Genomic DNA, 25,685 nt, shown 5'->3' on the forward strand with positions numbered 1-25,685 from the left:
CACATAGAGCTCCACATAGAGCTGCAATCCTTTGTTTACAAGCCTGTCTCTTTAATATGTAAATTGCTTACAGAGAGGTTACAACTAAGGCTTTATCAATTATTGATATTTTCAGATAACAGGTGAATGAATTTCATCACTTGCTTTCCTAAGAAGTAGTTTTGGTAATAGTCATTACAAAAACAATAATGGATTTCTGGTTGTCCTTCTCTCTTCCAACTTGTGAGAAACACAACTGCCTTAAGCTTTCACGATGATTTACAGTTGGTGATTTTATCCCTTAGTCATTTATTGTAGCATGTCCCCTTTCTATGGATGGGGAAAATGAAGTAATGTCTCCTGACGTTCTCTTGTATCACCACCCTTGACGAGGAAAAGCATAGTTGGAGAGAAATAGGGCATTCCAGTGGGTGGAGCCACTCAAAAAGTTGACAGGTGGTGGTGCAGAGGCACCATAGCTCTTTTCTAGTAACACATGGTGAGTCAGATCCTATCCCGAGCCATCTCTTCTTCCAAGCACGGCAATCTTGAAATAAATGATTAAAAAAAAAACAACAAAAAAAACAAGGGTTTATTTTATATTAAAAAAAACACCATTTATTGAAAAAGAGTAACACTTTATACAAATTCCCATTACAAAACCCGAAAATACCTATTTGTCTGTTTCCAGGTATGGTAGCAGAGTACAAAAATATCAAAATTGGATAAATTTCGGTGTAACCATTCTGTTGGCCATTCTGGACTATAGATTTCAGAGTTTAGCAACTAGTAACCACATGTATTTATACTTGCCCATCATTAGGATCTATGTAGGTAGCAGAAGTTCTTTGAATTATACATTCTAGGAGCACAGACTTTCAGGTTTGGAAGACACACTAAAATTTACTAGGTTCAAATCATAGGATGCAGTCCTTTGGATAATTTCCCCTATATGGTTTCACTATGAGTTACATTCCCAAACTACCTATCCTAGCAGTGTTAGCTGCCAGCTAATAGCAATACCTCTGATAACATCGCATAACAGATATCCACCTTGTATACCCTCGCAAGTTACTAAAAGTAAAAAAATCTTCCATTCTTTGGTTTGCCAACATGTACACTTCTATTTCACCCATTACATCTGCAAACTTGTCCTAGGTCAAGTCCGCATTCCTGAAAGGAGAAAAGCTTAGCCACAAAAAGCATCAGGCCATAGTGACTGAAGAAAACTAAGACTGCCCCAGAATCCTTTTCCCTTAGTAATCTGAAATTCACTTTAGTGTCTCATCACTCGAGAGGTTGGTTAAAGCAAGAAACCTATTGCTTACAGTTTGTCTCTTTTCAGTCATTTGAAAAGTAATCCAAAACCTATGCACTTAAATTCCTTAATTCTTTCCCTTAGTATAATACTTTTTACCTCACAAAATCACACTTACATGTATCCCATCTCACTGGATCCCCACAACAGCCCTGACAGGTAGGCAGGTCAGGAAGTACAATCCTCTTTTTATAAGTGAAGCAGTAAATCTGGGGCAACCAAGCGCCCTGCCCAAACTCACACTGTAATTGAGAGCACCAAGACTCACATCAGGTCTCCAGACACCAAAGTCAACACCCTTCCCATTACATCATTTTGCTCGAGTGAAGGAGCATTTTCCACAGACTGGAAAACTAAGGGCAATTGTTAAAACGGAACAGAGCACCAACAGCATGGTGGCCACCGCTGAAAGGAAGGAAACGGGCCTGTGGAGAAAGGAAGGTGCCGAACGATGGGATGCCTGCGTGTAGGTTTGGTTCAATGACTTCTTAACAGACAATTTAGCAAACAGAGACACTACTTAGGCATATTTCATGTTCAAAGAATGAGCATAATATCAACTAATTAATACTTACACCGCTCTAGCAGCTGGTTAAGTATCATTATCTCAATTTCACAGATGGGAAAAGAGGAGAAAGATTAAGTGACCTGCTTACAGCTACAGAGAGAATATTTGTCATCAGGCTGTCACTACAGAAAATCTAGCACTTCATTCAGACAAAAAGGTCATCCCTCTCTGGGACGAGGTAAACTATACGAGAAAACAATACAGTTTGAGGAAGGGGACAAGAAAAAGGTAGTTTGGGAGGATATACAACTGTGAATAAGTAGGTCAAAAAATTCAATCAATAGAACTGTGTCACAACACTTGGGAAAGCAGCACACAGCTCCTCAATGGGACAAATATTTTCAAAGCAAACAAGTGTGTTACAGGTCAGAGTACAGGGAGCATATGGGAAGGTCAACAGGAATATACCATCTGGTCACACAGAAAGATCTGCTCCCAAAACTCTGATCTGTAAGAGATTCTTACTGACTTTAGGAATTACACTGTAGGCATATAAATGTGTTATCAGAATCGAGAGTTAAGCCCAATCTCACAAAAAACAAAGTCATGAAGAATGACTGAATGGTAACAGAGCAAGCGCTATAAGATCATAGTAAAAAAAAAAAAAGTATGATACAAACATATGAAAAGGGCACATGTGAAGAGCTGAAATAATTCATACTTGGTAAAGTAGGTCAGGTCTTCTGTGAAAGACATTAAAAGCTGATGAAGGAGGGTAAATGATATTTGACCTATTATATATGTATACATAAAGAAAGAAGAGAAGAATACCAAATAAACTACTTATTTAATCAATATAAATATATTTTTCTTTTTTTAGATATATTTTAAGAATGCTGGTACCAACATAATGAGGTTTTACTACCTAACTTTTTTATAGAAAAACATGTACATATCTATATATATTTAAGGAATGCCCTCTCCCCACATTTGAGATGATGACTCAGTGGGAAGCAGTAATACAAATAGAAAAGGCTTCCCTCTTATATTGAGGAAAGGAGATAAAATAAGACTATGTCATTTTTAGCAATGGGTATTTAACAAAATATGTTCTTTTGATAATACCACAGTTCAGACTACAATAGTCAAAATCTAAGACCTTAACGCCAATACAGTATTTCAATGTTCATTTTCTGGTTGTTCCAACAGGGTTGTCTCCTTTGGCTTCTGTGTCACACGTAGTCTTTCCCACTGGAAGGTGCAGGTTTTGGATAGGGCCTTGGTGTTGGGTACGATGTTGCTTTCTGGGGACAGGAGCAGCAAAGTAGGGCACCTCCCAGAAGGCAGAGGGAAGCAGCAGCCCAGCCAGTGAAGAGAGCCTGACCAAATTCATACCTAAAAAGAAGAGACAATGTATTTGCTTAATCAGTGAATCACTGGAAACTTCTCTAATATAATTAAAGAATGAAATCAATATCACACTCATTATATTTTTTCTGCTGAAAAAAAATCCCCCATGATCCCTTTAAGTTCTGCGAAGTACTTTAAGGTTTGTGGACACACACACGAGCATGTTCACATTGCAGCTGTTGACAATTTGCAACAGTAGATCAGGCAATGTGGCATGCAACGCCAGGTTAATTATACAAATAGTTCCAAAGACTTTTTCATGTGTAGGAGACTTGTAAAGCATGTTTATATATACCTGGGAAGTCAGGTTTGGACAATGGTTCCTAGGCTAAAACTTAACAAGTCATGCTATCACCAAGTAGCAACCAAATTCTACAAAGAAACTGCTAGAGGGTGTTGGAGACAGAGTTTTCAATAGTCAATCACTGATAAGCACTGAAATCTGAAATTTATGGTTTTGTGAAAAAGACTTCTAATCAGCTCATAGATCATTCTAGGTTAAGTTGATCCAGGTGGATGTATGAAGCCATACTTCTGGGGAGAAGATCTGTGACTGATGGTGGACAATAAGGAGAGAGAAGGGCTGGATCTAGAGTTATAAGGCCTGAGTTTGAATTCTGATGCAAACTCTCAACTGCTAAACTGTGGGCCAGTAACTCCTCTTCTCAACCTCAGCTGCTGCTTCTCTTAAAGCAGGATGATTCCATCTGCCTCACTGGACTGCTTTCAGAATCATGTGAGACAATGTAAATAAGCGTACGGTGCCTAGTAATTTATAAAGTGCTTTCATATCCATTACTGGTAAAATTTTAGCCTACTGACCTCCAGCAGATTCTGTCCTTACAGTGTAGATCTTATGGGATGGGTCCCAACACAATCACTGCAGTATGTGTTCTCCTCTACGTGGGTGATTTTATACAAAGAAGCATACCTTATCTCTCCACCACTGGGATTTTTCATCCATTCGTCTTAGCGCTCAACAAACAATAATTACATCTTAACATTCTGACTCAGAATATAGTTATTCGGCTTTAAAGATGTGAACACAGTGAGACAAAGAGCCGTGTCTCTGATCAAAGGGTGTCATTACGTGAGAGCCAAGAGTCAGCCCTTTAACTTCCACAACTTGCAATATTAAGAAGGATGACCTTTCTAAAGTTATTTTTATGGTTGTGATGGAACACAATATTTCAAAGTGCTAACTTTTCTTTTTCATAAATAAATTGTTTTTTCATAAACAGGATTAAACCATTAGAAATGACATTATTTGTTAACCTCTACAACAGTACTATTTTTGCAATCAGTCATAAATTGTGTTTAGTTACAAATAATCACAAGTGTTAAAAGTTTCAGAATACACTTCAAAAATAAAATTTCAAACACGTTGGTATCTTTATTCATCTTAAAAACATTTTTTAAATATGAAAAAAGGTCCAGCATACACTTGGAAAGTATACAGCTTAGAACTTTTCTACTTCGAAGTTCATTTTGTTATCAATACAGGCTGTTAAAGCAATGATCAGACTATTTTTAACATGAGGCACAGGCCATTCAAATTATTTTCAAGTTTGACAGAAGTTCCATAAAATTCTGGATAGCAAATCTGGGAAGCTACGGCACAAGCTGGACTTTGCAGAACACTAAAGGGGTATTTTCTCAGAGAACAAACTATTTTAGGAGTGAACAGCATTACCTGGCATTGACCGGGGTCATGGGGTCATAGAATTCTTGAACAATTCTATTGCCATACCATGCTGTGGCAACTAAAATAGCCAGACCTACAGAAATTCAAAACAAAAGACTGTTAATCACTATGGAACACTGAGCATAAATATACGGCTCATTAAATTTACAAGTATTTTACAAGAATTAAATCTCATCAATAGTGCTGACATTTTTAATTTAATCCATTTTAATTCAGACGACTTTAATTTAGGGAGATTAGAGGTTCAGACATGATTTATTCTAAGTATTCTCTTAAGACAGATGAAAATATTAGGTGGGAGTTAGGCATAGTTTATAATGTTCATGTCATTTTATTCACTTAGAGTTGAAGGTCACCGGCACAAACAACATTCTGTTGGAAATATTCAGCAGGTTCATGTCATTTAAGATCTCTTTCAAATATATTGTTATACATCACTGTGTTAGACTACTTTTGGTAAAACCAAAGTCCTTATTAGTAAAGCTAGTCACTTACAATACAAAAGGGAAGATGAAAACCCTTCTACATTCTCCTTGACCAAAACTCAAAATTCACATTTCTTTTTTTTTTTTTTTTTTTTTGCGGTACACGGGCCTCTCACTGTCGTGGTCTCTCCTGTTGCAGAGTACAGGCTCCGGACGCGCAGGCTCAGTGGCCATGGCTCACGGGCCCAGCCACTCCGCGGCAGGTGGGATCTTCCCAGACCACCAGGGCACGAACCCGTGTCCCCTGCATCGGCAGGCGGACTCTCAACCACTGCGCCACCAGGGAAGCCCGAAAATTCACATTTCTGAAGAATCAAAATGAAAGTAAATAGCTAGATAGCAGGAACGAGTAGGACCTGTCTCAGAGTGCACTAGATCACCTGAACTCCTACAGCCTCACTGGCCAGATGTGCCAGGTCTTGCCATGAGATTCGCTGTAGTGCCACATCAGATCAATATGTGCTGAACACTCAATTTCTCATGCCTTTCATATTTCAGTAAGGCCAGAGAAACTACTTAGTCAAAATAACCCACTCTATCATTCATAAGAAGTATACAACACCTTGATTTTTCTTATCCAAAGAAATTAACTTCTTTTTATAGCCATTCTAAAAATTCATCCATTTAGACAGATTAAATATTTCTATGCTACCCCCTCTGCTCCCTTCCTCCTACAAAAAAAGTGGTCCAACCTAATTGCCTCTAATACTTGAGAGAAAACACCATTGCTTTGGCTGCTCAAGCAGACCATGCAAGTGCTGTAGAACTTGCAAGCCTCACTCCCTAGGAAGTCCCTGAGACCGGGGAAGTGATGTACTGGAGTTACAAGAAGGCAAGCGGAGGAAGGGTCCTACACAGTAAGTGCATTCACAGCCTGTGATGTAAAATCAAACTGTTGGGAATAAAATGCTATCTAGGATTAATTTGAATAAACTTTAACCAAACCTTTAGCAAAGTCACAGGCACTCTTCCTTCATTATTGATGAAATCCACATACTTTTGTTAAAGAGAAAATGAGAAAAAAGTCTAATTCTAGTGTTTCCTAGTGGTAGATTATATCACTGGTGTTGTTTTCAAAAACAATAGACTACTACATACTACTATATATATATATATATATATATATATATATACACTATATATACTAGTCCATTTCAAAACAATAGACAACTAGTATATATAATAGTCTATTGTTTTATATATAAACACAATCTTATTTAATATAAACCTTATTATAAGGCTTTACAAGTGACCTGTCCATGTCTTCTTCTGGCTTTCATTTTCTCAAAGGTCACATATCAACACTTGAATAAAGCAATACATACACATTCATTTTCTATGGAAAATGTAATCTCACTCTTTTGTCAAGGTTTTTTTCCAAGGCCTTTCTCTACTGTTTTCTTTCTTAACTCATTTACTCTTATTCCTTACCATTCCAACATTTCGCCTCCATTCCAACTGACCTTTCTCTTCACTGATCTATGGGTACCACCTGTTTATTCTGGAGTCAGATCTGCCCACGTGGAATGATGTCCTCATTTTCCTCCAATAATCCCAGTCTCATTCATTCCTCACACACCTGTACGACTGACACATTCTTTATGTTCTCTCTCACCATTCCCCATCTTTCCCACATAGCATCGGAAGAGACACTACAGAAGTTTTCTGAATTACACAGAATTGTTCCTCAGTGTTTGCTAGATAGAAAAATCTCTCTTCACCTGGGGAGAATGGTTCTACCAACCAGTTGGCACCTGAAACCTCAAGGAATAGACCTGTCCACTGTGAATACAGATTTTCATTTGGTTCCTATTTGAGAATGTGAAACTCAAATGGACTTAAGGTTCCTATGTCTTCAGATTTTAAAGGAAGTGAATTCAATCGATTCAAGTGCCACAAATCCACCATAATCTCAGGAAAGCAAAAACTATACCTTAACCCATGTCAGAGAGAGTTTAATAAGGTCTAAGGGGGACAGGGCCTCTCTTACCTGAAATAAGAAAGATCACGCCCCCAATGACAGCCATCCGCATCTTCTGTGCCTCGTTGTCTTCCAGGCACTTCATACACTTCATGCCGATAGTGGCCACAAAGATGGCTACTAGTCCCAGCAGGATGCCAATCACCATCAAGGCACGGGTTGCTTGCAGAGTGCCTGACAGAAAACATTTTAGAACATGTAAAAATCACGCCTAGACCAACAAGAGAAGAGTGGTAGAAGACCGAGTATATTTCAATGTTGTATGGAAGAGAGAAAATCTAACAGGAGTCAGGAGACTCTGCTTCTAGGGATGTTTCTGCAGGTAACCAACATAGTTTCTTCTCCAGAAAAACAAATACCTGGCTGAATGATGAATAAGAATTCCTCCAGCTCTAACAGTTTATGTTTTCAACATTAAACTCAAAATCCTCTGAAAAAATAATTAATGATTTGGTTGAATAGGTTTAGCTGAACTAATACATTTTTAATCCTTACTAATGGAGTTTTTAATTCTGAAATAACAATCATATGTGTTATCCTTAATGTTAAAACATTTATAATTAAAATGGTTTACAATATATCTTGGTTAATAGTCAATAGTTTTATACTTCACTCATCAAGCTGCAGAAAATCTGGGTGGGTGAACTTGGAAGACAACTAGTGAATTTCTCATAGATTATCATGGCTGGATAAGCAACACTTGTATCTCCAGTGATGCGGGTGGGGTGGGAGATATGAAAACCATTTGCTTAGAACAAAACATAACAGCCTTTGAGATGTTATTTTGGAACATAGTAGGTTTATATTCGGAGATATCACCAGTTTTTAAAACTATTTAAACTGCTATATTGTAAAATAGGAGATAATTCAATGTAGTATTTCTCAGGATTCCACTAATTTTCTAATTTCCTGTTATTGTCATTGGCATACTAAGTCACGATCAAATCGATAGGGCCAAGTTTGAGATTATGCCAGTAAGTATCTTAAAGAGTAAAAAGGTGATACCATCACTGTAGCGTAAAGACACACAGACTTTCAAAGAAAAAAGAGCTGAAACTACGCTGGTTAGATGAGTTTGATTAATTCTATCTTTATTTCCTCCTTCAAATAAAGATCATTATCTCTTTAACAGTGTTAACAGGTGACAAGTCTTTTTGCATATATAAATATTTACATTGTAACTAAGCGTGCTATCTTGGGTGACCTACTTATTATTCTTTGGGACCATCTTTTTATTATGTAAAGTGTGAATGACAGTTATCTCTAAGGAGAAGTTGGAACAATTGACTTCTTGATGGTCTTCAAAAGTGGCGGACATAGGGCTTCCCTGGTGGCGCAGTGGTTGAGAGTTCTCCTGCCGATGCAGGGGACATGGGTTCGTGCCCCGGTCCGGGAAGATCCCACATGCCGTGGAGCGGCTGGGCCCGTAAGACATGGCCGCTGAGCCTGCGCGTCCGGAGCCTGTGCTCCGCAACGGGAGAGGCCACAACAGTGAGAGGCCCGTGTACCGCAAAAAAAAAAAAAAAAAAAAGTGGCTGACATCATGGAAAGGTTTTATATCTCACTCTCTATTAAGACCTAGGCTCAGGGTCAGTATTTTCAGGGTTGAGAACCTAGGCTACAAATCATAAAGACTAAAGATTTCTAAAACTTCAATTTTAAATTGTTAATTTTTCCATCCTTGCCATAACCAGGCAATCTATGATAAAATCATAGTAACCACTTTCTGAAAGTATCAAAGGCATTTTTTTTAACTGCATTTGAGAGATATTTTGGAAGTCAAGATAAATTTTTACTTGATTCAATTAAAATCAAATCATAGGCACTTCCATGCTCCCCTCATAGATCTACTTCCCCATAAATGTGTGTGTGCAAGTGTGCACCCTACCCACACACTTACTGTAAGATTTCAGGGTGGTACAAGAACTCCTGAATCAAAACACAGGTTTCACGGACCATGGGTTTGTGACACTTCTTCCTTGGAATCACAAACCATACTGTTGCATGAAGAGGAAAATACTAAGGACTCCACAGTTATGGTGTGTCCTTCCTTTTGGTTTACCGACAGTTTTTGCAAAGACAGTCATTACTTAGAAGGAAAATAAAAAATAACTAAGCTCTTATACATAACACAGATTTCAGATTTGGTCCTAAATTCCACTTAGAAGGAAAGCATTTCAAGCAAACAACACTGGAAGAGGAGATACTGAAAGTCACAATGATCCACGTGGAGGACAGGGGGACCACCTGTCCATTTGCCAAGGACTGTCTCAGTTTTAAAGCTACAAGTCCTGACTCCTGAGAAGGTCTTCAACCCTGGACAAACTGGCAAAGCTAGTCACTACTGGAGGATGGTAGGATGTAAAAGTAAAATGAGGTGGGTTAGCAAGGTAGGCAGAAGGCATTTATCATGTAAGACTTTGCAAGCTAGGGGAAGGGGTTTGGAGTTTATTCTAAGTGTGATCAGAAGTCACTGGAGGGTCTTAAAGAAGAGGTGACAAGATTTTTACTCTCTGTCTTCATATGATAGCCCTTCAAGTATGTATAGCCCCTTACATCTCTCACCACCTTTTGCTTTGTTTGTCCATTAAGCTCAGTTTTCCAACCCTTTATTCACCACTGTGGTTGCTTTCTCTGATCTCGAAGTTTTCTACTTTGTTCGAGTTATAGGGCCCCAAACCAGACCCAGCTTCTATAATCATTCTGATCTGTGCTTCATGTGAAAACAGCAGGCCACCAGCCCAGCAGGTCTAAGCACTTGGATCACAAGGTTTACTCTTCACGAGGAGTCTGCTGGACCTCAATCTCCTGAGTCAGGCTTGTATAAAACCACCCAGGCAGGGAGCGTACATGGATCAACCACTCCAAGGCTCCACCTGCACTCGTCCGGAATTATCTCATTTTCACTGTCTTCATCTCTAAGTTTGTTCCCCTTTCAGTTCTCAAAGAAAGCACATTTAATTCATGCCCCATTTTACTCATTCCACTACTTTTACAAAATTTCTAAGGGGGAAGGGACAGATATTTTGTTCCGTGTGGTACAAACCCTAGTATGTTTTATTTCTTTATAGAACAATGTATCATTTTCATAAAGCACAAAAAATCATGGAGAAAATGGGGGAAAAAACCCGGGGGGAAAAACCTATACTCAGGAATCATGTAAACCATATAGACCAAGGAGATCATGTTTTGTTTTGAAAAATATGACAAAGCAATAGTGTTATTTTGTGAAGCAATTTTTTTTTTCATTTACGTCCTGGTATCCACTGACTTAGGAAATGTCACAAAATCTCATCTTGCATCACTGGAGACGTCTGGATGAATTCTTAACTATAGTGATATGGGGGGGGGGAATGTAAAAAATACAAAAAAAAAGGCTGAGAATCATAACAGCATGAAAACTCACTAGTTGGGCATATGTAATGGTGAATTACAGATCAAAGTAAGCAAGTGTTGTATTACAAGTTATGAGGGTTTTATGTGCAGATAGAATCTAAACTGCACAGTTTTAAGCTGGAACCATATGAATCCTTCAAATTAAGGCTTATGGAAGCCTTTTAAGTCAGAGATCTAAAATATGTAATTGTGAGCTCCTTGATGACTTGGCCAAATATTTGTTCATATTTCCATCCAAAGCACTAAGAACAGTACCTGGCAAGCGTCATGGATTACTCAATCTGTGTTCAGTGAATTTAAATTTGAACATGTCTTTATCCTTTAAAAATTCTACTATGATAGGTAAAAATACTCTTTTGTGTTAAGCTTCATCTTTGAAATAATACTGAGAAACGCCTTCCTAGAAAGCCTCAGAATACTAAAATCTTGCTACATAAAGCCAGATCTAGTTTAGATCATTAAAAGCTAGAAACTCATCTAGGGCGAAAAAATTCATACTTTTTGTTTAACCCAATATAATTTTTAAAAATTTTCTAAATTATGTATCTAATTAGCTCCCAAGATGAAGTTTTCTTCTGGTGGAACAATGGTCAGTAGGGCAGAGAAGTTGAGAAATATTTGAAAGCTGCAAAATATTTTAGACTAGACAGATACAGTCTTGAACTATTATCTCTGAGTTGACCTGATCGGCTCAGATCTAGAAGCAAATACGTTCCTTTCTGGCCCACTAAATTTGCAGATACCTCTACAATATTATTATCAGCGACTAAAGAAGTTGTCTTTGGAGCAAACATTCAACAAGTTACACTATTTATCCTCATCATTATCAGCAGTACACGGAGAAGGCAGTCTTTTAATTATATTATACTTAGCTAGACTGATAATCTTGAGATTAAAGACTCCTTAAGGAGTTCTTACCACTTGCAACCTGAAAGTATAATTTGAAAACATACTTACAAAGATCTCTACTTATGAGACAAGAAATGAGTTAGAAGTTACTGATCTACTACAGTGAACTTAATCAACATAAGCGTAGAAAGACAAGCATAGACAAGTCAGTGGAATGTTTTTTTCTAAAGCTTTTCTAAAGTTTTACTATACAAGCAGCAGAATCTCCTTTAACTACGTGACGTTGTTCATGCTGTTTACTAGCCATATTACTATATTATTACCCTATGATTATATATCACAAACAAAGTAGATTTTAATTATGTCTCTACCCTCACACAGTCTCTCTTTGCATCAGTAGTTCCTTAATAAGTATTAGGCAAATAAATAAACTGACCACTGGCTGACTAGAACAAAAATCCTCTTCTCTCCTCTGCAATTAAAGGAACTCATCACAGAGTGTCACAGAACTATACTCCCATGACTTCTTCCCTTATTAAATTGCTCACTTTTGCTCAAGTTCAAAGTTTCTCAAGAGTCCTCATTGTTAGCATTTCCATTTGATTGACTATGAACTGGTGGCCGTTGGATGTGACCTTAGGACTCCAGCACAGTCAATAACTGTGGTCTGGGAAGAGACAGGGCTCACCACTTTTTCAGGATGTGCCAAGCAGTTTTGCTACCTTGTTTGTTTCTTAGAGAAATTGCCTCATGATTAAATGTACGCTTCCATGTTACCTCTGTGTCTCTTACTCATCACTCCAATCAAGGAAACCTAAACCATGCCCCTTGCCTGTTTCTGCTCCCTCACTGCAGTTATTAACAAAGAATGTTGGCACTGGAAGGAATCGACATTTGCATCTTACCAATCTTCTTAGCTGCATTTCTAGGAACACGGATAGGGCCTGGCTCATGTTTGTCGAATGGATGAATGAGTCATGGATTCAGCTCCCCATTCCTCCTACTCTGCCCTATTTCATAAGCAGGGAAACTACAGCCCAGAGAAATTGAGTGGATCACCACTATAAACATGGCTAGTTAGTGCAAGACCAGGGTAAGAATTGAGTACTCAAGCCTGGCTTTGGGTTTTGACTGTCATCATTCCAAAAGTCAGAACTAATTCTTGAAATGGATCTGAGCACAAATGGCCCCTTAAACACCCTTGGTTCAGCAGGCATAATGCAGTCTAGGGAAGTGCAAGCGGGTGCCCTCCTCTGCCTGTGCTTCAAAGACTGTCCAAGTCAGTGATTTTGGTCTTTGATTGAGCCTAACATCATGGTGAGAGTGCTGGGAAACTTCACCCACAACCAGTACTTATTAAAGCACACCAACACACATGTGGATTCATGCAAAGCAAGTTGAACAGCCTAGAGGAACTTATAAACAAATTACAGAATCCCAAGGCTAGATGAGACTTAGAGAAAGTCTAGCCTAACCTCCCATTTGTCTGGGACTTGGATTTTTCCCTACAACATTCCTTCAAAACGCTTGCTTATTCCTCTGCTTTCACACCTCCCACCATGCAACCTCCTGGGGCAACCCAGTCTTTGGACAGCTCTAGCTATTAAAGTCAAGCCAGAAGAAGCAATTAACTAAGCACATGAAATAGGCACTAGCTTGCCAAAAGTTTGAGAATTGGATCAAAACAAGGCAAGATGTACAGTTTAATCAAGAAAAGTCGACTGCAACTCTATCTGACACTCTTTTTTGTATATTCCAACTATCAGTCATCAATGTCAATAAACATCCATACTTGGATGGAAGTGAAACTGTCTCAACCATAGTAAAACCACAATCCACGGTATAAGATTTGTTTCCCCAGGAAGTTCCCCAGTTACATTTTCATAAACTGCTTTCCATTTTCACAAACTGCTTTCCTTGTTCTTGGAAAGATACAACCCTGGCTGTATCTCCTTTCGTATATTGGCTTATGCACACCGTATCCCTATAGACACGGTCATGTTCTTTTTACAGCTGAAACTAATTAGAGAAAGGGAATAAGGGATTTGAACATATCTAGCGCTACAACCTTGATAAATCCCAGAATCTCGGCCCTAAGTTGCCAAATGGGCTCCACTGGCAAAAAGAACAAGGTACAATTTCAAGAAACTTCTAGCTAAGCTTTTTACCTAAAAGCACTTTGTGGAACACAACTTGTTACAAGGAACACTGTTTATACGTACAGATAATCCTGTTCACCTCTAGATGTCACAGAACTATACCAAAACCAGCCAATGAATCACCTCCCCAGCTCTCTACATCAGGTGGGTGTGAGCACAGCTGTCCAGGTAGAGAAATGGAGACAGGTAGGTTCTCTGGCCTCCATCCAAAGACATCTAGTTAGTTACTGGCAGGTTGGAGAGGGTACAAATGAGTCAAGTTTCCTTCTGGGAATCAGTTTTGAGAGAAAGGCCTCCGCCCCACCTTCAATAAACTCTGGCTTTAACGAAAATGAAAAGAAATCTGATCTGGAGTTTAAAAAAATTCATCAGGAAGAGATCTCCAAAATGTGTATGGGGTAGAGGGAAGGTATTGTTTAGATCTTCTGCTACAGCTTTAAAAACTGTAACAGCTACATTAATTAGGAATAAGTGAAAATAAAACATTTTAACACATTATCATGAGTAGGGATGACCTGAGTACTGACAACATGGATCAATCTGATTTCATTTGGTCCTTTAAGGCAGTTAACAGGAAACCTATTTAAACGTGTAGAAAATGAACTATTTTGATCAGAGGAATCAGAGACCTCTCTGGAATTGCCCTTAGAATGGTCTCCATCTGCCAATTCCTCAACATGACATGTCTGATACAATTCCTTACATGTATTTATCCATCCATGGGTAGATTCAATGATAATATAAAGGCGTGTACCTAATATACTCCTTATGTTTGGCATAGAAGAATCCTAATACGGTAACTTTGAAAAGCTGAAAGGACAACACTAAAAAAACTACTGTATGTACACTGACTCACCAAATTCCAGAGGTACTCAAGCGGTTTAAACAGATTTGGCACAGATTTAACAACTCTAAAGTATATAGCTTTTGACTAAACCACACGCAGGAGGTGGACAAAACAACTGAAGTAAAGTTGAGCGATGACAACACTGCTTACCATCAGCACACAAAGGGGACTTGTGGGCAGGCTTGCCTGTCTAGGCGAAGACTAAGGAAGCTTTTCTTCGATTTAGTCCAAGTGCATGACAGACACAAGGTTCAGGACAACTAATGTAATATCTCAAGGAAGATACTCTAGCCATGAATTGTTATTACCTAAGTAAGTGGGAATTTAATGAGTTTCTGACAAGACACTCAAAAGCTTTTATTTTTAAAAAAAAATGAAAGGAAAAAATTCCTGTCGTCTTTCCACCGTCTTTAGGACTATTTCTCTCTATATAATCCTTTCCAACCCGACAGAGTAAGAAGCCAATATCCATTACACAGAAATTCCTTTGTGGAAGGCAGAAACTCAAGAGAAGACCCGCCCTCGCTCTCCTGAACGCTGAGCTCATCAGCTGTGTCTCCTTTGTGGCATTTGTCTTCAGTGGTTCCATTCTTCCCTTCATATTATGAAGGGAGGTTATTTAGAACTTCTCTTTGTTGTCATCCTTCTTCCACCTGCCACCCACCTTCACTTTCTAAAATAACATTATACAATCTGCCTCTTCTGAACACTCTTGGCCTGAAAGCTAAACCCTCTGGAGAATCTTAAGAGGCTTCTTCAAGGGACTTCCCTGGTCATCCAGTGGGTAAGACTCTGCGGTCCCAACGCAGGGGGCCAGGGTTCGATCCCTGGTCAGGGAACTAGATCCCACATGCATGCCGCAACTAAAAGTCCTCATGCCACAACTAGGAGCCGGCATGTCACAACGAAGACCCCTCGTGCAGAGACTAAGACCTGGAGCAAGCAAAAAAAAAAAAAAAATTACAATTGCTCCTTTATTTAAAAAAAAAAAAAGAGAGTCACGCCAGGGGATGCATACGGGCTTCCTCACACTTAGTGGCTCTTAAAAGTCAAAAGAATCAAAAGATTCAAACTCAGATGAGTAGAAGACATTAGGTTGGGACATTGCATGTAGGAATGTGATTTCTCCTATGAAAACCCACAGTAAAGATAGATCGAGAAAAAAAAAATCCTACATAATAACTTTGGGATTATCTATTTAATTTTACAAACTGGAGAAGCTACCAGTCTCCAAACTTTTCAAGGCATATCATTTTCTTGACCCAACTCTACAGTTCTTCAATTTTCACAGAATCTGAGAATGTCCAGGAGAGGCCTAAGAGCTCAAGTTAGAGTTTGGCCTTCACTCGCTCCATCACCACCCCAGTCGTGGGCATGTAAGATGAAACCACACCTACAGAAAAGTGTCACCCAGGGTGTCAGAGGAAAAACAAGAGCTTAGGTCTGGGCCTCCCCTTCCCCAAGCCACAGGTCTCTCTCACTTCCTCACGGCAGAGCACATGATCAGAAGACTTGATCCACTGAAGGTTGATAGACATGTAATCACGCAACAGGGTCGTTTGGTAGCTACTACTCCAAAACGGAGCCACTGGGGGGTTGAGTCCCTGGGTCACAGCTGCGGTAGTAGGGAGTGCACTCACTGTTCAGATTCAGCAAGGAGTCGAAGATTTTGCACTGGATCTGCCCGGTGCTCTGCGACACGCAGGACATCCACAGCCCCTCGTAGATGGCCTGGGCCGTCACGATGTTGTCGCCAGCGTAGGAGTAAATCCTCCACTGGGGCAGCGCCGTGCTGACGATGGAGCCAATCCAGCCCAGGAAAGCCAGGATGAAGCCCAGCAGCTGCAGCCCCGCGTTGGCCATGGCTCGCTCGGGCTCCCGCACCGGCTTGCGGGCGGCCGGTGCACAAGCGGGAGTTTGCAGGTGCGCCCCGGGACTCCCGGGGGTGGCGGAGCTGCGCGGAGGAAGTTACTGCAGGACTGCGTTACTGCGGACCCTGCGTCGCCGCTGGAGAAGCTCTGGGTCCGGGTCCGGGTTGGAGCTGGAGTTGGTAGGCGAGAAGCAGCAGCTACTTCGGGGACGGGACTGAGACGCCGAGCCGCTGGGCGCCGCGAATTAAAGCAGCCCCGCCCCGGCCGGCCCGGCCGCCGCGCAGCTCCCCCTGGCGGTTTCGGGGCGGCTTACGGGGAAGCGAGAGGGAGAGTGGGAGCTCGCGATGGCCCACGCGGCCGTGGCCGGAAGGTCCCGCCCCCTAAGGGGGGACAGGCCGAGGAAGAGCAGGAGCGCAGAGTGTTCCCGAGCTCGCTTCCTCTCTTTTCTCCCCTAGCTCTTTTCCTCTGTTGGCCTTCCCAGGCTTTCCATTCATTCAATCTACGTTTATCCAAAAATGACTCCGTATGTCTAAACAGTAAAAACGCATAAAGATGAAAAATAGAGACCTTAAGGGGCGCACAGTTTCATTTTCAACTTTTTTCCACTATCTGCTTAAAAGACATTTCCTATCTCTCTCCACCCCTCTTCCCTCCCTCACACACACTTACCTCCCTTCGGTTCAGCCTCCTTCTCCTCCTTTCCTCCCTCTGCCCCCTTCTTCCCTTCAAGATCTCTCCTAGAATCATATTTTTGCAAGGGTTGTAAGCAATCTTTATACTTTATTGATTGGGAAACTGAGACCCAGAGAAAAAAACGTGATTTCCATAAGCTCACACAGCAAGTTAGTAGCATATGCAGTACTTGGTTCCCAGCCCACTCTACTTTCTAACTACTTCTCAGCTTGACCAAAATATATGTCCTTTGATCTATTATCATCCTTATGAAAATGCAGCCTACCCTGTCCCACCCCTACACGTGTACACACACACACACACACACACACAACACACACACCCCAGCCTCTTCCCCACAGCACTTTGTCTTAGAGCAGCGATTCATTCTCAAAGGGACCCGACCAATGGGCCTCTACTCCTCCAAAGTGTGTTTCATTAATGAATTATCAGATGCTATTCCTCAAAGGTGACAGCATCCCAAAAGTCCCCACCCCCAGCAGAAAGAGGCCTGGACTGGGATTAGGAAGTCCAGGTTCAGACGCCGTTTTTGCAGTGACTGGCTATGGCCAACACCTCAGGTTCTAGTCTAGTTCAGCCTTTGGTTTCCCTGTATGCGTCTCTAAAGCTTCCTTCTTAGTAGTTACTCAGAAGTGTACCTCAGGTGTTGTGGTCTGGAATAATTAAAATGTTTTCCCGGCTGCTTTGTGTATGTGGTGCCAGTGTGATGGAACGAGAAGCTTCTATGGTTTTAGTAAGAACAGAAACACCTGGGGGGCAGAGATAAACATGCTAAGGAGAAAACAAGATATGTTCCGATATTTACTATGGCAGCTGCCAGTTTGTAACAAGGAGGGAACAATTAAAAAAAAATGTCAATAGTGTGAATGACAGGAGTGAAAACAACTCTACCCCTCGGAAGATTTTGGTAATGGGGGAGGCTATACACATGTGGGGCAAGAGGAACATGGGAATCTCTGCACCTTTTGCTCAATTCTGCTGTGAACCTAAAACTGCTCTAAAAAAAAAGTCTACAAAAAAGCAAAACACCCAAAATCCTACCACCCTCACTTCCACCTGGCTGTATCCAGATATCTTTTTTTTTTTTTTTTTGCAGTATGCGGGCCTCTCACCGTTGTGGCCTCTCCCGTTGTGGAGCACAGGCTCCGGATGCGCAGGCTCAGCGGCCATGGCTCACGGGCCCAGCCGCTCAGCGGCATGTGGGATCCTCCCGGACCGGGGCACGAACCCGTGTCCCCTGCATCGGCAAGGACTCTCAACCACTGTGCCACCAGGGAAGCCCCCAGATATCTTTTGAAGGTTTAAATCCAAAGGATAAGTCTGCACAGAGATTTGGGGACTAGCAATGAATAGGGTAACACATGAGCTGGATGAAGAGATTTAATTTGGAGTAAGCAAGACTAAAACAAGTGGGTGATGTCCCTTATCTGAAAGCCACCTCAGATCCCAGGAAGGCTCTCAGGCAGCTCTGTAGGGCAGGACCACATCTAGGTTGAGTCTTCAGAGTCTGGGCCCACAGTTAGCAGTTCCTTCTATGTCCAGATGAATGTTCTGTGGGATCCTGTCATTATAGATGAAGAGGTATCAATCACTTCTGATTTATTTGTTCCCCAGGACTATTAAGCTCAGAGGAGATTCTCATAATATGCTATAGGACCAGACCACCACCATGTGAATCAAATAGTCCTGTCTTTTTTGTTCCAGTCAGTTCAGAATTAAAACTATTTTTAAATTTTTTCCTTTGTTGTTCAGATTAGATTAATGAAGACAAGATTTGAGTTCAATGAACATACTTGTGCACAGGCCTTTTAATCTACCTTGGGACCTGTTTTTATCAACCTACAGTTGTCAGGGAATTAGAAGGATGAACTCTGTGGTCCGTATGACCCCGTGTTTTTGTTTTTTATTATTCCAGGTCTGTGTGAGGCTGATTACTTCATTGCCCACAGCGTACTTGTGAGGCTGTGGTGGGTGCTGTTTACTTCACTGTGACCCATGCCTGTCTCTGGCAACCCTAATCCTGTCTAGTTTTCCTTCCTTCCCTCAGAGCAGATAGGTGAGATAATGGCTCAGCATAAATCCATCAACTCAAGAGGAAAAACAACTTACAGACATTGTTTTTTAATATGTGAGGTGTAAACAATAGAGAGGGCACTGTGACCAAGAAGTTTCTAGAAAGACCATTGATAGTGTGGCGAATATCCTGGCCCGCTGAGTAGGAAAATCTGCTGTGTACCTTCAGACAAATTACTTCCTTTCTTTTTCTCAGTTTCCCTATCAATAAAAGTTAGGAATTGACTTCTAAAAGGTCGCCCAAGTCTAAAGCTTTGTGACTCTATACCAGTGGGCAACATACTGTCATCACCAAATGTTTAGCTCAGAGGTTTAAATGCACCACGTGAAGGTGACAGAGACACAGAGATGTCAGATCACTTTCCCAGGATTGGATCTGGTAAATGGCAGTGCTGGGATTCCAAACTACACGCTTTGACCCTGAAGCACATGCCTTTAAGCACTGTCCTACAGGAGTTCCCTTGTCAACCAAATCAACTAAGGATCATTGGCTTTTAGGGATTAGGTATCCTTATCATGTGTTTCTCCACCAGCGAGATATTCCACACTATGACTGCCCTCCTGCCTTTTCCCATCCTTTCTCAAACTCTGCTGCTTCCCACTAAGATCATACACCCGGGGGATCCAGAATCATGTGGAGGGTGAGGTGTTGCTACCGAGGAGGGAAATATGGGTGAAAACAGCAAGTATCCTGCTGGTTTACTCCGTAAGTGAATGACGCGTGGGCTCAGCCACGATCCTGAGAACGAGGAATAAGCATAAGACACACAAAGAGAGATGAAAGTAAGGGTGAGACTAAGAATGATAGAAGAGGGTAGAGACAAAGAAACAATCCCAAGAAGAAGCATGGTAGATTCTCAGAAATGGGGAATGATGAGCGTACGAAAGCCACTTGGGAGGTAAATGTTTCACTTAGTGACAATGCGTGTTACTGTTGACTTTTCAGGCTTTCTCAGGTCATAAAAGCAGAATGGATGAACACATTTCTAAGTAAACAATTGGCTGTATAATTATTTAGGGCTTGAGGGAGGAATCAGAGTAAAAATGTGAAAGTTTAACGTGAATTCTAGTATTAGAACATGAAGGTTACCAATACTAAAAACGATTGGTACTTGCCTGTCATAACTACTACTTAAAACAGTCCTTTGAGTCCCCTTGGAGTTTTTGAGAAAGTAACAAGGTGTAAGTGGTTTAAAGCACAAACTTTTGAATCCTGGTTCTATCACTTACTGGTAGAGTAACTTTGGAAAATTTATGCAACATACTTGAGCCTTAGACTTTTCCTCTTTCAAGTGAGTAAGTAAAGCTCTACTTCATCGTGTTGTGATGGTTAAGCAAGGTAATATGTGTGCATTACTTAAAACAGTAGTTAGTACCTAGTAAGCACATGAAATGGTGGTTATTATATCAAGCAGAACAGATATATTTAATTTACTAACCCTGCCATTTACAAATGATCCTCACATTTGTTCAGGAAGACTCTTTTTCTTGCCTTGATGATGTTAGAATCCCACTTAATGTCACAGTTAAACCATGGTGACAGGATAGGAACTGTTTCTAGCAGGCAGATATTTTATATTCAGAAATCGAAAAGGCAGTGATGTGAGGGATGGGGAGCTTTAGATGAGATTTTTGGGCCCTTTCTCCTGGTCCTCGACAGTTTTCCCCTCCAAGTCCTGTGTAGTGTCCTTTCTGAGAAGGGATGAGCCGAGAGCAGAGGGAGGTTGGAGATACAGTACCGAATGACTGCAGATCAGCATGCCTCTTCAGGTTAGGTGGGAAAATCCTTAGTTTACGATTTGTATTAAGTCTCTGTCTAGTTATCATGTGGACATAAATTTCCCCCTTAGTCCCTCCCATCAGCTCCCAGCCTAGCAGATCTATCTCTTCAGAAAAGAGAGAGAAAAAAAGATGGAATTTTTCCATAAAATCTACTCTTTGAATCATAAAAATTTACTTTGAAGCAAGCTGGTGAAGGACTGTTCACTTACTTTATCCCTTTGCTTGTGTTCTGTTTGGAGGAAGGTTTCCTTTTAAATATCAGATGTTAGAGACACCCCACTAATTTGACCATCAAGAATCAAGGTCAGGGTTTCCCTGGTGGTGCAGTGGTTGAGAGTCCGCCTGCCGATGCAGGGGACACGGGTTCGTGCCCTGGTCCGGGAAGACCCCACATGCCGCAGAGCGGCTAGGCCCATGAGCCATGGCCGCTGAGCCTGTGTGTCCGGAGCATGTGCTCTGCAACGGGAAAGGCCACAACAGTGAGAGGCCGGCGTACCGCAAAAAAAAAAAAAAAAAAGGAATCAAGGTCAAATTATGTTATTTTACTTTTAATCTCCTTAATGTAACCTTGCCTTAATTAGGCAAGGTTCTCCTGAGAAACAGAACCAATAGGAGATATAGATAGATAGATTCCTTTATTAAACATGATGTTAGACAAGTTATATACATATAATATATAATAATATGTTACATATTATATGTATATACATAGAGGAGAGATTTATTTTAAATAATTCTTTATTTATTCTAACCTTTATTTTAAAGAGTTGGCTCATGAAATTTTGAGAGCTGCCAAGTCTGAAATTTGTAGGGTAGGCCAGCAGGCTGGAGACTCAGTAAGAGTTTATGTTGTAAGCTTGAGTTTAAAATCTTGCAGGCTTCAGAATTCTTTTTTTTTTCAGAAACTTCAGTCTTTGTTCTAAGGCTTTCAACTGATTAGATGAGGCCCACCCACATTATGGACAGTAATCTGCTTTACTCAGTCTAGTGATTTAAATGCTAATCACATCTAAAAAAATACCTTAACAGCAACATCTAGACTGGTGTTTGACCAAACAACTGGCCACTATAGCCTAGCAATGTGGAGACATAAAATTAATCAATACACTAACTAATGCTTACTGATCATTTAGATTCTAAGACCTTTATCAGTATGAATTCACTTAGTACTCAAAACAGCCAGTGAGCTAGGTATTGATCACAGCAGATGAGGAAACTGAGGCCCAGATAATCAAAGTAGTTTGCCCCAAGTTACACAGCTGGTAAAGGGCAGACTTGGCATCCAAACTCAGTGGATCTGGCTTCTGAGGCAGAGAGCTTATGCGGTGGCCCGTGCTAACCTGAAGCACATGCTTATCTTCACCCTTTTCGCAAGTCTCCAAACCACCCATACAGGGACATCCACAGACTGAGCCCTCAACAAGGCCCCAGACCAGAGTCGTATCAGAGTGAATAGTAGGTGCTCAGGAAGTATTGGGTAATTAAGCGAATGTGTGAACAGATGAGTGGAGATGACACTTGTATGCCTTTATGTGATTTAAAATATTTACGCTTAGCCGCTCAGCTGCCACATATTGACTGCTTAGTAAGTCTTATGTCTTATAATGGTTGGTGTGGGAGGGAGACGATGTGGACCTGAACCAGCACTTAACAGTGAGAATGGAGAGTGGGGAGAAGTGAAAAATTTTGCAATGGGAGAAGCTGCCTTATTGTACCATCAAATGAAGTATAAGTACATAATTAAAATCCCATAACCCACTGAAAAATAACCACAACTAGCTGAAATTAATTTTCCGAAGATGTGTGTGTTTGTGCTTTTACGTTCTAATTAGAAAGTAAACTCTCAAAAAAGTCTGCTGCTGTTTCAGCCCTCCCCTGCATCCCATTTTTTGTCCCACCTGTGAAAGCCTTAGAAAAGACTACTTATTCTATGGAAGTTGCACAAGGTAGAGGTTAAAGCAGGTTGAACCAAAATCAGTGAGTAAACAGGAGAAATACAAAGAGGACAAAGAACACGACATTGCAAAAGCCCCACAGTTGGGAGTGAATTTGAACTGATTTCCTGTTACTCTGACCTGTAATATCAGACACATGTGGGATCAATGCCACTGGATGCGTGCAGTTTGCTGGTTGGATACCCTTGACCTTATTGCCGGCAGAGGCCAAACCTGCTGGAATTTGGCTGAAAAAAGTTGTTATCTTCCCCCCAGTAACTGTCTTCCTCTACCTCCTTGATATTAATGGTGGCTGCCACCACATTCCCACAGACTTCATTAAATATTTACCAAGTACATAATCTACTAAACAGGGTTCCAGTACTTTAGCAGGCAAAGACTTGTTTCTGACTTGCTACATTATCTTGGCAGAATAGGGGAGAAACATTTAATTATAAACCAGACACTAACTGTGCTGTCCAATTTATTAGCCCCTATTCACATGTGGCTATTTAAATTTTAATTAAAATTAAATTTAAAAATTCAGTTTCTCTGGCCTACTTGCCACATTCAAGAGCTCAGTGTAGTGAAGAGCTATACACTGGACAATACAGATGTGGGGTATTCCATTATCTCAAATTCTTCTACTGCTTAGCACTGTACTAGAGTGTTCTGGTCACGCTTCTACAATCGCTTTGACCAAATGCACGGGTTGTACATCTAAAAATGTTCTTTTTATATTCCTTTAAAAATGAGTATATTCAGTTCCTGTGGATACTGTAAAAAATTGCCACTAACATAGTGGCTTAAAATTATACATTTATTATCCTACAGTTCTGTAGTTCAGGAGACTGCAGTGGGTCTCACTGGGCTAAAATTAAGATGTCTGCAGAGCTTCCTTACCTTTCTGTAGGCTCTGTTCCTTTTTTTTGCGGATTCGGGATGCCACCTGCATTCCATGACTTCTGGCTCTCTTCCTCCATCTTCAGAGTTGGCAACTTTGGCCTAAGTCCTTTTCTCACTGCCAACTCTCTTCTCTCTTTTTTGCCTCTCTCTTGCACTTATAAAGATCTTTATGATAACATTGGTGGCATGGGGATAATCCAAAATATTCTCCACAACTCAAGGTCAGTTGATTAGCAACCTTAACTCCATCTACAGCCTTAATTCTTCTCCTATTGCCATGAAATATGACATATTCCAGGTCTGGGGAATTAAGGTTCAGACATCTTTGGGAGGGGCTATTATTCTACCTACCTTAATGAGTAAATGCTTTATAAAGTACAGTGATTCTCCTTGAAAAGAGAGGAAATGTAAATATATTATAGACAATTATTCATATGTTTCTGATTTAACAAAAACTCTAATTACATATAATGAAATAATTTAATTAAATAATAGTTAATTATAAGAAAAATAAGATATTAATAAATATTATATGCACCAGACACTAAGTTCTAAGAGCTTTACGTTTATGAACTCAGGAATGAATGAGTGAATAGAGACATTAATGGCACCTTAATAGTAGTGTGGGATAAATGGAGACAGAGAATATTAATCAGGAGAATGGGCTTCTCTTCCTAGCATAGTCACCTACTCACTTGTGCAGTTTCTCTGGATTCAAGTTGTTCACAAAGATAAAAGTAGAAGACCAGATAAAACTATCTCTACGGTCCTTTCCAACTCTTAAAATTTTCCTTTTTGTATTAAGTTAGAAGAAATAAGATTGAAAACAAACGATAATATTGAGCAATGCAGAGTTGCCCCATTTTACTTCAAAATAAAATAGTAGGTACAGGAAAACTAAACAGAGATGATTTAATCATAGAAAATATAGCATGTTTTTATTTTTGTTACTAAGATATACTATGATTGAAGAGGTAAAGAAATTGGGTAAAAATCGTCACACTGAGCCTGGGAACTGTGGTTGCATCGACTTTGCTCTACTAAGTATCAAGATTAGAAGGAGGATCACCAAGACGGCACTTGTATTTCCAGTTGGTTTAGACTGACATTATTAGTCTGAAACACGTTTAAACACATTTTCATTTCCTTGCTTTATTTTAATCAGCGTGCTTAGAAAAACAGATGACTATTATTGCCATTAGAAGAGCTAAACTCCTGTCAAAAGCTATCAGACGATGCAAATAAACCTTTGCACTCAACAAAGTTCATAAACAACCAAGACTCCCTGTGCTGAAGCAGTAACATATGTGGTATGCGGCAGCTCACTGAAAGATCACCCCAAAGAATAAGATAAAAGCTTTTTCTCCATACAATTCTTCAAGAGAAGCTTGTTGAATTAAATAAATCTTGGGTTTGAGAACCCTGAAGAGCCATCATTTTCAGATCAAGGTGTTTTAAAACTATTTTATCTCAAGGCTGTTCGTCTAGAGATTAATCAGATTCTTAGAAATGTTTTTGCCAATGATACTCATATATTAACAAATTAGCAGTGTTGAGTACCTTAAACACATTAACTTAAACGTATCCTTACTCAAAAACTATAGATAATATTCCATATACTAGAAACTGGAAATGTTCTCTGATCCGAATTGAAAGCTAATCAGATAAAACCACCCTAAGTCTATCTCTATCTCTATCTCCTTATCTCTTTCTATATAAGCTATCTATTATCTGTCCATCTATGATATTCTGTCAAATATTGTACAACCCATTGAACATGCCACACTTA

At 40.2% G+C, this 25,685-nt stretch overlaps 1 protein-coding gene across 1 annotated transcript; it reads right to left on the reverse strand.

The window, feature by feature from the left end:
- Nucleotides 1–2,667: 2,667 nt before the first annotated feature.
- CLDN1 (claudin 1) lies at nucleotides 2,668–16,634 on the reverse strand. The gene is made up of 4 exons (XM_082655114.1): nucleotides 16,278–16,634; nucleotides 7,396–7,560; nucleotides 4,909–4,993; nucleotides 2,668–3,200 (listed from the first exon to the last, which is right to left on the reverse strand). The coding sequence occupies exons 1-4, from the start codon at nucleotides 16,498–16,500 to the stop codon at nucleotides 3,038–3,040; spliced, it is 636 nt and encodes a 211-aa protein (XP_082511240.1). The 5' UTR covers nucleotides 16,501–16,634; the 3' UTR covers nucleotides 2,668–3,037.
- Between the last annotated feature and the right edge of the window lie 9,051 nt (nucleotides 16,635–25,685).

Source organism: Grampus griseus (genome assembly GCF_964374135.1).
Source record: "Grampus griseus genome assembly, chromosome: 5".
Taxonomy (NCBI): Eukaryota; Metazoa; Chordata; class Mammalia; order Artiodactyla; family Delphinidae; genus Grampus; species Grampus griseus.

Bases quoted from the DNA above. Each gene is read 5' to 3' on its own strand.
- CLDN1 (XM_082655114.1), bottom strand. From the start codon at position 16,500: ATGGCCAACGCGGGGCTGCAGCTGCTGGGCTTCATCCTGGCTTTCCTG. The intron at 7,561-16,277 runs GTGAGTGCACTC...GTTTTCTGTCAG, and splicing joins CTCCTTGCTGAATCTGAACA to GCACTCTGCAAGCAACCCGT. The intron at 4,994-7,395 runs GTAAGAGAGGCC...GAATTTCTGTAG, and splicing joins CGTGATCTTTCTTATTTCAG to GTCTGGCTATTTTAGTTGCC.